Below are 13,079 nucleotides of genomic sequence, written 5' to 3' on the forward strand. Positions count from 1 at the left end.
TTGTTTACTCTTGCTCTCTCGTGAACATACAATAACACTATGCATTTTAAAGAAAATAACTATATTTTCCAAAAAAAAAAAAATTGTGAGAAGAGTAGTATTTAGATTTTTCCAAATCTCTTTAATTGTCTGGCTTGATTTTTTTTTTTTTTTTTAACATCATGCATTGGTCATTTGGAAAATGTCGGTTCAATCAGTTATGCAGATCTTCCTAATGTTGACGCATTTCATTATACGGTATCAAAAAATCACATTCTTTCTTATCACCACAGATCTCAAAAGTTCTTTAGTATTAGGTGGTGGATAGAAATTGTCCAAGATAATGACTTCTTTTTTTTCTTTAAATTTTTTTTAATGTTTGTTTATTTTTGAGAGAGAGGCAGAGTGAGAACAGGGAGGGGCAGAGAGACAGGGAGACACAGAATCTGAAGCAGACTCTAGGCTCTGAGCTATCAGCCCAAAGCCCGACGTGGGGCTCGAACTCACAAACTACAAGATCATGACCTGAGCCAAAGTGGGACACTTCACTGACTGAGCCACCCAGTTGCCCCCAAAATAATGACTTCTACTTGAAAGTCTGAATTTTGTCATCGCCAACAAATACTGTCACTGCTGCTTTCTCTAAAGTGACAGGCACACTTTGTTCATTTTTGAGAAAATGACTGTCAAATACCCAAATCTGAATAAACAGATTGCCTCTGAATAATTCTTTCAAGGAAAAATGATATTCCATAAAAAAAAAAAAAGTAGCTAGTTTAGCTTGCAATTCAAACAACTACACAAATACCTTTCCTTGAGTTAATCACTGTCTTTTGGTATCTAACAAAAGTGCTTACTTCTGGGCTTCCTATTTTTGTCACACAGAGTACGGAAAATGACGAGTACTCAAATGCCAACACTGAGTAAAATTAGCAATTTTTACTACTGAAGACATACTCCAGTGAAACTAGCTTTTTTTTTTTTTAGCTTCAAGTGTGAGGCGGTGAAAACTATGACGATTACTAGACAGTTTGGTGCCACTGCCCTGATTTGTGCTAAGGCACTAGCAGATTTACACACCATTGTTTTTGTACCACTTAGCACAAATGTCAACACATGGAAAGGGTGAATTCATATCCCACTTTTGGGAAAATAGTTTTGACCTCCTTGATCCATGAAAGGGTATCAGGGACCTGAGAGTTCCATAGAGTACATTTTGAAAAACTGCTATTATAGGTTAGGCCTGGGTTTCTGAACCAATTAATATATAAATTCACCCAATCCAAATCTAGAAGAGCGAAGAAACTGTCCGAAGGCGGTTCTTGGAGGAAAAAGTTTGCTCTTCTTTTCAGAATAAGCCATAAGGTTGTACAAGCAAACTGCTCACTTTAAAATGGTTAATGGTATAAGTGAAATACTCTTTAAAATGGTTATTCTAAGCTATGTGAATTTTATCTCAAAAAAAAAAAAGAACATAACATAGGAAAATATGTTCTCTCTTTTTTGGATACAGTTGTACAAAGATATGTGGCCAAATTGGTTATAGCCATCTCACTACCAGTCAAAATAATTCTTACTGATACAACCCTAATATGCTTACTTCAGCAGCGCATATACTAAAATTGATACAACTGTAATAAATAACTTAGTACATACGTCTTTCCAAGCTGGTATTTTTATTTCTGTAGGGCAACTTTCCAGGAGTAGACAGTTGGTTCAGAGTATTTTTTGCACATTTACTTAAAAAACATTATGAAGTACTATAAACATGATATGTAGAAAAATTTGTCACTCAAACACCAACCACTGGGATTGAAAAGTTTGCCCATATATGTTTCAAATCTTTCTGTTTCAAAAATATATCATTATAGATAAAACTGAACACCCCAATCCCTTCTCCCATTCCCTCCCCAGGAATTTATCATTTTTATATGTACTTTTGTACATGTAAGAGTCCATACGTACAGGAGTGAGTCCATAAAACATACATTTCTGATTCGTGACTTAAAAAATTTATAAGAATGGTATCATACTGTATGTATTCTTTTGCATCCTGCTTTTGTATAAAAGCCAATATTACGATTTTTGATAAAGATCTACTGCTATCACTATTCAACATGGTAGCCACAGTTACATGTAGCTATTTAAATTAAAATTAAATAATATTAAAATTTCAGTTTCTCAGTTGCACTAGCCATGTTTTAAATACTTAAAAATTACACGTGGTTAGTAGCTACTGTATCAGACAGCACAGATATAGAACATCAATGTCCTTTCAGAAATCTCTATTGAACATTACTGAGATGTAATGCATTCGTTTTCCTGCAGTATTGTACTTTCTGGCAGGAACATGCTTCATTTTATCCATTCTCTTCATGAAAAAATTAAGCTGCTTCCATTTTCCTCTGTACGCATGTGAAAGCATTTCTAGGATTTATACCAAGACACAGAACTGCTGAGTCCTAGATTATATGTGCTATCAATATAACTAGATATAATGAAACTGCTCTCAAAATGGTTACACCAGTCACCACTCTCACAAGTACACAGACCTGATGTGACAGAACTGGAGACTTAAGAGGCTTCCAATGCAGTATCTCCTTCAAAGCATTTGCCTTTCTTAAGCAGTATAGATAGAAGACTAAGGAGCCAGAAACCTCTCAACAGCAGTCTCTTATACTGGTAAAATAAGTTTACCTAACTTTCCACTGAAATGCCTAGGGGTTACAACCTAGGGTGAATGAAAAAGCAGAGGCCTAGTAGACTGAGGCCTACTAACTCTGCAACCCAACACTAGCCCAGCTCAGTCCCTGAACGGATTAAAGTGAATAGCTGAGCACTCTAACTGCAGGGCAGAGGGAAAAATAAGCCCTCTCTGTGAGAAGATAGCATCATTTGGAGCCTTTGCAGTTACTTACACATTGTCCAGCATTGAATAAAAATTTACTAGACATGCAAAGAAAAATAATCATATGATAATAGAAAATATAAAGAGAAAACAGTAGCACACACACACACATATGTCCAAAATCTAGTTAGCCGACAAGAAAGTTAAAATGACTATGAATAACGTGTTCAAAAAAATGTGGGAAAACATAGAGAAACTGATGAAAAGGTAAAATCTATTTAAAAAAAAAAGAAGAAAATAGATGTTACAGAACTAAGAAAAATCACATGAAGAGCTCATCAGCTGATTTAACAGAACACATGACAGGAGAGAAGATATAACTAATGAATTCAAAGACAGATCAATAGAAACTTTCCAAATTGAAGCATAGTGGTTTTTTATTTTATTGTTTCTAAAGAGGGTGATATAAAAAAACAGAGTAGAAGAGAGATGTGGTAAATGGTCAAAAGGTCTAACATATTTCTACTTGGAGACTCTGAAGAGAATGAGGGAGAGAGGGGGAGCAGAAGCAACACGTGAAGAGGTAATTTTCAAAAACTGAAATACAACAAACAACAAATTCAAGAAGCTCAGCAAATCATAAACAGTATAAAGAGAAAAGAAACCACACCTAAGCACATCTTAGTAAAACTAATGAAAAAAATCTAAGACAAATTTTTAAAAATGTTTAAAGCAGTCTTTAAAAAAACATTAAGACAGGGTGCCTGGGTGGCTCATTTGGCTAAGTGTCTGACTCTTGATCTCAGCTCAGGTCATGATTTCACGGTTCAGGGGATCAAGTCCTGTGTTGGGCTCTGTGCTGACAACGAGGAGCCTGCTTGGGATTCTCTCTTTCTCTCTCTCTCTCCCTGCCCCTTCCCTCTTTTCTCTCTCTTTCAAAATAAAAAAATTTTCTCAAAAAAGTAATTAAACTCAAAAAAGTAACTAAAAAAAACCATTAAGACAACTGACCTCTTCATAAAAACAATAGAAACTAGTAGACAATGGACAATATCTTTTAAAGTGCTGACAGAAAATAATTCCATGCCTAGTAAAAATATCTTTCAAAAACGAAGGTGAAACAAGTACATTTTTAAACTAACAAAAACTGAATGTGCTATCAGCAGGCATGCAGTAAAACATTAGATGCATCAAAATCCAAAGACGTGGGCTCCAAAGCACACTATTAAGTAAGTGAAGGAGCGCCTGGGTGGTTTAGTCGGCTGAGCGTCCGACTTCAGCCGAGGTCATGATCTTGCAGTTTGTGAGTCCAAGCCCCACATCAGGCTGGCTGCTATCAGCATAGAGCCCGCTTTGGATCCTGTCATCCCCTCTCTGCCCCTCCCCTGCTTGTGCACTATGTCTCAAAAATAAACAAACATTTAAAAAAAAAAAAAAAGGGAAAACAACCCCACAGAATGAGAGAAAATATTTGTAAATCTAGCTTTTATTCTACTTTATAAACAGAAAGCTACCGTAACCTTGTAAATAGTTATTTCCTTATTTTAACTAAGCATTTTAAGTTATTCTGACACCAATTTTTCTGTATTAAAAAGACATAACTTCTTTTTTTAAAAAAAATACCAAATTTTTGAAGTTCATATGATCAATGATGTTTCCCGGGTGAACTTTAAAAAAAAAAAACAACTAGTTGAGTAATAATCCAATATATAACTTAAATGATTAATTTCACAGATGATCCAATATGGTGGCTAGTACCTTGCAACAGGTCGATAAGGGAAAAGAACTAGAATCCACTGAATACTTACCAGGCACTCTGAAACACATTTTTCACAGATAATAACAGTTAACATTTATTGGCACTTACCACTGCGCCATGGTCTGTTGTTGTAAGTTTTTTATTTGTATTAATTTATTCCTCCCAACAACCCTACAAAGTATGTTACCATTATTATCCTCAGTTTATAAATAAGGAAACTGAGGCACAGAGAAAGTTAGGTAACTTGTCCAAGGTTATGAAACTAATAATTGGTAGATTTGGAATTTTAACCCAGGCAATCGGACTCTGGAGCTTGAATTTTTAACCACTATACCATGCTACCTCTCCAGGATCCAAATCCTAGGTGTTTCTGAATTCACTGGGCCAAAATATTAGTCAATTTGTAATGAGTATGTCTTAAAAGTCTATTTGGGAAAATACAGACCAAACAATTAATCCAAATAGACTCAACAAATATCTTAATTTTTAAAATATGCATTTCAGAAGACTATTTAACAAATGAAGGCAGGTTTGACTCTACATTGTATTAAGTTAGCAGTGACACACAATCCTAATTTAAGAGAAACACAGCAGACTACCAAGCAATTTCTGTAATTATGGTAGCACAGGCAAAACGGTGGTACGTATCAACTAAATCTCACTTTATTAAAGTAATAATAAGAAAAAGAGATTAGGCAAAATAATAGATTCCACAACACAACTTGCTGTAAATTCTCTTAAACAGTGTTTTTCCTGACATACCTTCTCTTGCTGCAACCTTAAAAGCAAACCACGCTGTTTCTTCCGAAGTGGGGGCATTTTATCATCTTCTCCTTTGTCTCGTAGATGTCTGCAAATATTTCACATTGAGACAAAGAGTAGATTAAATTTCTAATCTAATGTCAAGAATTCTTGACCACTGCAAAGTCTCTAAACTAATTTAACATCTTCAAATGTGGAAAACAACTGCTGTACGCAGCAATGGCCATCCCACCAAGTAAATATTTTACTGCACATATAAATATACAAACACTAGACTGGGTCCTTTAAAGATAAAATTGCTTTAAGGAGTTTACAACACAGTAAAGGGATTCAGTATAAAATAACAATCAGTCAAGTGATAAAAGAGAAATGCAAAGAAAATGTTATGAGTAGGAGGTCTCGAAAGCAACAGGATTTAGGGACGACTGCCCTATTTCTAGGTTGAGAAACTGGGTTGATCAAATTAAATGAGGAAACAAAAACATCTTTAAAAACAAAGCGCTTTCGGGGCGCCTGGGTGGCGCAGTCGGTTAAGCGTCCGACTTCGGCCAGGTCACGATCTCGCGGTCCGTGAGTTCGAGCCCCGCGTCAGGCTCTGGGCTGATGGCTCGGAGCCTGGAGCCTGTTTCCGATTCTGTGTCTCCCTCTCTCTCTGCCCCTCCCCCGTTCATGCTCTGTCTCTCTCTGTCCCAAAAATAAATAAACGTTGAAAAAAAAAAAAAAAAAAGCGCTTTCTTTTAATGAAAGAAGAAATTAGAAAGTGAAAACTATATTCACTGAAACAACTTACTTTTTCTGATGCTCTAACCAGGCTAATTCAGCCTTAGTTTTCTCCTTCAAGGCCTTCTCACGGAGACGCAGGAGTGAAGACTGGTGAGCTGCCCTCATTTCCTCTTCTTTCATATACTGTCGAACCATCTCCATCGTAAACTTAGAAAAACTATCTTGTCCTCCTGAGAATGGCATGCTCAGCTCCTAAAGTGAAGATTTTATTTCAAGTTTATCATCATCTAAGCCTCTGGAACTTAATTAATGTTGTTAAAAGAGGCATGCACTTATAAACTATGTACACAGAAAGGCTGCCGACCATGTCAGAGAACATTCTTCAAAAAAGGCACGTAAGAGGGAAGAACATTCATCTGCTAATTTATTCAACCAATAAAATTTTAACAAACAACTACTGTAAGTCAGGTACTGTCCCAGGGATATAAAGCAGGGTAAGAATTGTCCCTGTTACCCACAAGGCTAACGATTTGGTAAGAAGAATGATAGAAACATAAATTTTTAAATGGAATGAAGTCAGAGTAAAGCAAGTGAAATGCTAGAGACATAACACTGGCTCAGATCCTCGAAGGCCTTTCTATATCATTCCAAGGAATAATAAGTCCTGTGTTGTACTTCGTAAGGAAAGCAAAGCCAGATTCTATAGCAAAAGTATAATATAAAATTGCTATCTTAGGAAAATCATTCCTGGAGATGACAACTGAATTCAAGTACAAAATGTACCCTCATATCTACGAGAGAACACATCCACAACTCTTTATGAAGTAATCTCCACAGGTAAACTGAAGCATACCTTAGCAGAAGACAGTGTTGTCTTTTCCGGAGAAGTTTCATCATCAGAGTCATCATGATGGCCTCTTTTCTTTTCCATGTTAAATCTGCGATGGCTCTCAGAAGGTAGTAAAGATCGAAATGATTTTTCTTCTATTTCATCTTCTGTCATAGATTCATCAAATTTCAGTGAATATTCTGTTGCAATAGAAGTTGAATCTAAAAGAATTTAGAACAAGTGGATTTTATCATTGTAACAGTTTTCAGTAAGTATTCAATTTAGTAGCCCTTGCTGCCTCTTTATGGGACGATCTAACATAAATTCATAGAGCTGATCACTAATAATTGTAGGCCTGGAATAGTTCACTTACCTTACAAACAAGGAAAAAAGTCTCTAAACTATCTAAAAACACTAGTACAAGAAATATGGCAAAAGTGTAATATACTTTATATATAAAGAGCTCTTACAAACCAGTTAGGAAACTACTAAGATTCCTACAGAAAAATGAGAAATGGTCATGATCAGATCCTTCAAAAATACAAATGGCCAAACTAAGTAAAGAAACAAAAAACCAAAAAAACAACATTTAATATTGCTAGCAAAGAAATGCAAATTAGAAGTTTTTTAGAACTCATCAATTCCATGCTTAACCTAAAACACAACAGCTCTTCTTAGGTTGGTTCTTGTTTGCCTCTGACATGCACTCCCCTTCCTTTTTGCTTTTGGGCACCATTACTTATTGGTACTACAAGATGCTCCAGGTTCATTTTGCATTTTCCCTGCCCAGTCCTAGAACCAGTCTCATTTCTCCAAAGAGCTCTACTTTCTTTTATTGGACAATATCTAGAAACCATAATTATGGGCACTGGTTACTCTTGTTACTGCTAGAGTGTCACGGTTTCTTCACCCTGTCAATGAACAGAGCTAGGTAATATATGCATGTATACTAGCCCGTGTACACACATAATCTCTCTCTCTCTCTCTCTCTCTCTCTCTCTCTCTCTCTCTCTCTCTCTCACACACACACACACACACACACACACACACACACACACACACAAATTGTTCTTGTATCTATCCACCCATCTAAAGACGGATTCACACTGATGTTACTAAGTCCAGCACCACAGGATTCATTCTAGTCTTCTTTTCTTGTGTATCTAACATCCTTTTCCAACATGAAGAAACTTGACCCCTACCATCATCCAACGTCCATTTACTTATTCGTTCAACCCTAATACATATGTAAAGAACTGTGAACTTGTACCCCTATGAAAAGCTCATTTACCAATCAGAATATACTTTATATACTGTTCCTTTTATATTTAATAGGCTTACAATTTCTACTCAAAAATTCCGTTTTCCAAATTTACTTAGGTCAGCTCCTCTTCCTTCCACTCTCTTCAGTGTGGTCATGCTATACATTTCTAATAAAGTTAAGATTCATTAGTCACAGACTGCATTCCATCCTAGATCCCCAACATCCTGGTTGATGTGTGTGTATTTAGTATGCACACACTAAAGTTTGCTCTTTGTGATGTACATACAGCTCTAGGGTTTTGACAAATGCCCAGTATCAGTCAATAAATAAAAGAACCATACAGGACATCCCTTATATGACATTTGCTTCACACTAAAAGTTCTCCCATGCAACCTCTTTGTAGTTAACCCCTTCCTCTTCTATCTAACACCTGGGAACCATTAATCTGTTTTCCATCCCTAAAGTTTTGCCTATTCCAGAATGTCATATAAATGGAATCATATGATATGTAGCCTTTTGGGGCTTGCTTCTTTCGCTTCACTTAAAATTCATTCATGATGTTGCCTGTTCCTTTTAATTGCTAAATAGTGTTACACCAGTTTGCTTATTCTCCTCATAAGACATCTTCCAATTGTTAGCAATTATGAAAAATGGTGCTATGAACATTAGTGTATAGGCTCTTGTGAGGACCTAAGTTTTCAATATGCTTGCCTAGGCATATTGATTGCTGGGTCACTATAAGATACTGTGAAAATGTCTTACAAAATAGCCATACCATTTGGCATTCTCACCAGCAATGAATTCAAGTTCCTGTTGCTCTGCATCCTTGCATATTTTGTTGTCAGGTTTTTGGATTTTAACCATTCTAAAAGGCATGTGTACATTCTTGTGATTTTAATTTTCCACTCCCTGATGACACATGATATTGAATACCTTTCCTAAGTCTATTTGCCATTTGTAGAGTTTCTTCAATGAAGGGTCTGTTCAGATCTTATGCACATTGCTTAATAGGGTTGTTGATTTTCTTGTTGTTGAGTTTTAAGAGTCCTTTATATAAGTCTGGATGTTAAGTCCTTTCTCCAACATGTGATTTACAAATATTTCTAACAGTCTGTGGCTTATCTTTTTAATTCTCTTAACAGTGTCTTTCACAGAGAAGTTTTTTAATTTTGATAAAGTATATCAATTTTTTCTCTCATGGATTGTACTTTTGGTGTCGCATCTAAGAAATCACTGCCAAATAAAAGGTGATCTGGATTTTCTCCTGTTTTCTTCTACATACTGGTTTTCAATAGGGTTTAGTTTCTTTGGATCTTGGTTGTCCTGTGAATTCTAGTTGCCTCAGTCTCTCCACACTCCTAACTCTACTTCTTCAATTCCGAAAGGCTGCTGGGCTTCATGCTGTGCAGCCGGGAGACTCCCCTCAGGCAGTAAGCCCAGACAATCTCAGTGCTCCTCTCACCTGCTTTCCATCTCTCATGAATTGACAGCATTCACTGCCTGATATTCAATGTCTTAAAAATACTTACTTCACATGTTTTGTCTGATACTTGTTTTAGGAGGGAGGGTAAACCTGGTCCTATTCCTCCATTGTGGCCAGAAGTAGAAGTCAAAGTAATTTAATTTTATATTGTTTAAACAAGTTAAATCTATCAAGAAGTCATGGTTCAAGACATTTCAAATTAGTCACTTGACAATTCTACATTTGCAGGTACTGGCACCATGGCAAACACTTGAGAACAACATTAAACAAGTCACAGATGGTTACATCTACTACTCCTTCTGAGGCTCATGGACACTTTCAATAAATAAATCGGTCTTCGCCACTATAATCACAAACACTGTTATTAAGATAAAATTTTGCAGGGGTTAAATTCATCCTACAGGAGGAACTTAACAAATAATTTCTTTATTGTTTTCCTCTATCCTTTATTTCTCTCTTTATGTGGAAGGTGTCATTATGAAGTCTGATCCTGAAATGAATTTCGTTAGTCTTGAATTCAGTAATCCATAAAACATTTTTGAAAACATTCTGAAAAACATTCATCGATCAGTATAAAAATATGAGCATGCCTCTTGATATTTAATACTATTATATTAGTCTGCTTGGGTTACTATAATAGAACACCACAGACCGCTGGCTTAAACAAACAACAGAAATTTATTTCCTCACAGTTCTGGAGGGTGGAATCCAAGATCAAGGTGCCAACTGGCTTGGTTTCTGATAAAACCATTCTTCTTGACTTGCAGGTTGATGCCTTCTGTGTCCTCACAAGGCCTTTTCTCTGTGCATGTGCATGCCTGGGGTCTTCTTATTACATAAGTGCCCACTCTTCTGACCTCACTTAACTTTAATTACTTCCTTAAAGGCCCTATCTTCAAATAAAGTCACGTTGGAAGTTAGAACTTCAACATATGAATTTTGAGAGGATACAGTTCAGTCCATAACATCCCATCCTCTGGTTCCCCCAAATTAATTCCTTCTTGCACTCAAAATACACTCACCCATCCTAAGAGCCCTCACAGTCTTAACCCATTCCAACACCAACTACAAGTCTAAAGTCTCATCTAAATATCATCTAAATCAGGCATCCATGAGACTCAAGGTATGATTCATCCTGAGTTAAAATTCCTTTTTAGTTGCGGACCTTTGATACAAGACCCAGTTATGTGCTTCCAAAATACAATGGTGGGAAAGGCATAAAATAGACAATCCCATTCCAAAAGGGATAAATGAGAAAGAAGGGTGATGGGTCTCAGGCTAGTCCAAGATTCCAGTGGAGCAAATTCCATTAGATCTTAAGGCTCAAGAATGACCCTCTTTGGCCAGATGCTCTGCCCTCAAGCCCACTGGGGTGGCCTTGCCTTCTTACCTCTGTGGGCAGAAGCATCTCCTCGGCCACTGGGAACAGTTTGCTCCTGAGGCTGAGAGCAAGGGCAGCCTGGACAAATGAAACCAAGGAGGTGGCCCCATACTCAAACCAATGAGGAGACAGCCTTGCCATGTGGGTTGTATGGCCTGGGCCTGTGGTGGCAATGGCTGCCCTGCTGATCTCTGAATCACCCTCAGGGTCATTCTTTCCTTGTTTTAAAGGATAAGGCATGTTTACAACCTAGCTCTACCGTCTCATCTGGTAGAATCCCGGAACTCTGAAAGCCTAAAGCCTTCGTATAATTTCATCCCATCTCTGTGCTCTTTAGTCCTAACTGGCAGTCTCTCTACTCGTATAATCCCATCTCTATTCCTGGCTTCTGCTGAGATGGTTGCTTAAATCCAGGGGTAATCTCTTTATGGAGTGATTATCCAGTCACATCCTTGGTGTTCTCTCCAGAACATGCTTTCTCATTTTTCACAATAGGGATAGTCTGAGAATTTTCCAAATCTTCAAGTTCTGGTTCCTTTTTTAACAATTCCTTCAATTTATCTCTCCTCTCACATTTTACTATAAGCAGTAAGGAGAAACCAGGCCATGCCTTCAACACCTTACTTAGAAATTCCCTCCGGAAACTATCCACGTTCATCTCTTTTAACTTTTGCTTTCCACAAAAAAGCTAGAACACGGTTCAGCCAAGTTCTTTGCCAGTTTATAACAAGGACTGCTTTTCTGCCAGTTTCCAATACCAAATTCCTAATTTCCATCTTCATCAGACTTCATCAGAATCATTTTTAACATCCATATTCCTGCCAATAGTCTCTGCAAGGCAACGTGGGCTTTTTCTCACATGCACCTCAACACTCTTCTTGCCTCTAATCATTACCCAGTTCTAAAGCCACTTCCACATTTTTGATACTTGTTACAGCAGCACCCCATTTCTGGGTAATAAGAGCTATATTCATTAGCTAGATTGTATTTGTACTTCTGGGTAACAAGATCTGCATTAATTGCTAACCATTAATTATAGACTGCTTATGCATAAATTATATTCATTATAAAATTACCAAAAAAAAATGTAAGGGATGAGAAAAATCAAAATTGAAAAATCTTCTTGTACTCTCAAGACTGCCTTGCCCATCCTGCTCTGAAGACAACAGTTCTAGACCATTAATCAAATACACTGCTTGAGAGCCAGTCATTAAAAAAAAGATCCTTAAAGGTGTCATCTGTTGCCAAATTCTGTTTTCTTCATTATGTTGTTTACTACCCATGATTTGATAGGGATACACCTCTTGTTTATGATCCAGGAAGACATAAGTAATGAGTTTTAATTTAGTTACTATATCTGACATTATCATTATCTATAAGAAATTGTACCCTTATTATATTATATAAAATGTAAAGTTCTAATAATGCATTCTGTTTTTATGATTATATTATATATCGATAATAGGATATAAGAAATTTTTTTTAATATCTATTTTCCATTCACATGCATGCTGTCCTAGATTTACTTTGCCTCCCCTTAGGATTATGACACACATTCGTGTTTGTTTTCTTTTTTCATATGAAATTTATTGTCAAATTGGTTTCCATACAACACCCAGTGCTCATCTCAACAGGTGCCCTCCTCAATACCCCTCACCCACCCTCCTCTCCCTCCCACCCCCCATCAACCCTCAGTTTGTTCTCAGTTTGTAAGAGTCTCTTAAGGTTTGGCTCCCTCCCTCTCTAACTTTTTTTTTTCCTTCCCCTCCCCCATGGTCTTCTGTTAAATTTCTCAGGTTCCACATAGTGAAAACATATGGTATCTGTCTTTCTCTGTATGACTTATTCACTTAGCGTAACACTCTCCAATTCCATCCACATTGCTACAAAAGGCCAGATTTCATTCTTTCTCATTGCCACGTAGTATTCAATTGTGTATATAAACCACAATTTCTTTATCCATTCATCAGTTGATGGACATTTAGGCTCTTTCCATAATTTGGCTATTGTTGAGAGTGCTGCTATAAACATTGGGGTACAAGTGCCCCTAG

The 13,079-nt window shown here is 36.8% G+C and overlaps 1 protein-coding gene across 3 annotated transcripts in view; it reads right to left on the minus strand.

Moving 5' to 3' along the window:
- Positions 1–13,079, minus strand: part of CEP350 (centrosomal protein 350) — a 158,007-nt gene that overhangs the window by 61,210 nt on the left and 83,718 nt on the right. For all 3 annotated transcript variants that reach the window (XM_047840249.1, XM_047840247.1, XM_047840250.1), the window contains exons 23-25: positions 6,925–7,121; positions 6,139–6,323; positions 5,349–5,436 (exon numbers count right to left, since the gene is read on the minus strand). In XM_047840249.1, the coding sequence (XP_047696205.1) occupies positions 5,349–5,436; positions 6,139–6,323; positions 6,925–7,121 (470 nt within the window). The remainder of the gene's footprint in view (positions 1–5,348; positions 5,437–6,138; positions 6,324–6,924; positions 7,122–13,079) is intronic.

The sequence above is a fragment of the Prionailurus viverrinus genome, chromosome F1 (genome assembly GCF_022837055.1).
Source record: "Prionailurus viverrinus isolate Anna chromosome F1, UM_Priviv_1.0, whole genome shotgun sequence".
NCBI classification, from domain to species: domain Eukaryota; kingdom Metazoa; phylum Chordata; class Mammalia; order Carnivora; family Felidae; genus Prionailurus; species Prionailurus viverrinus.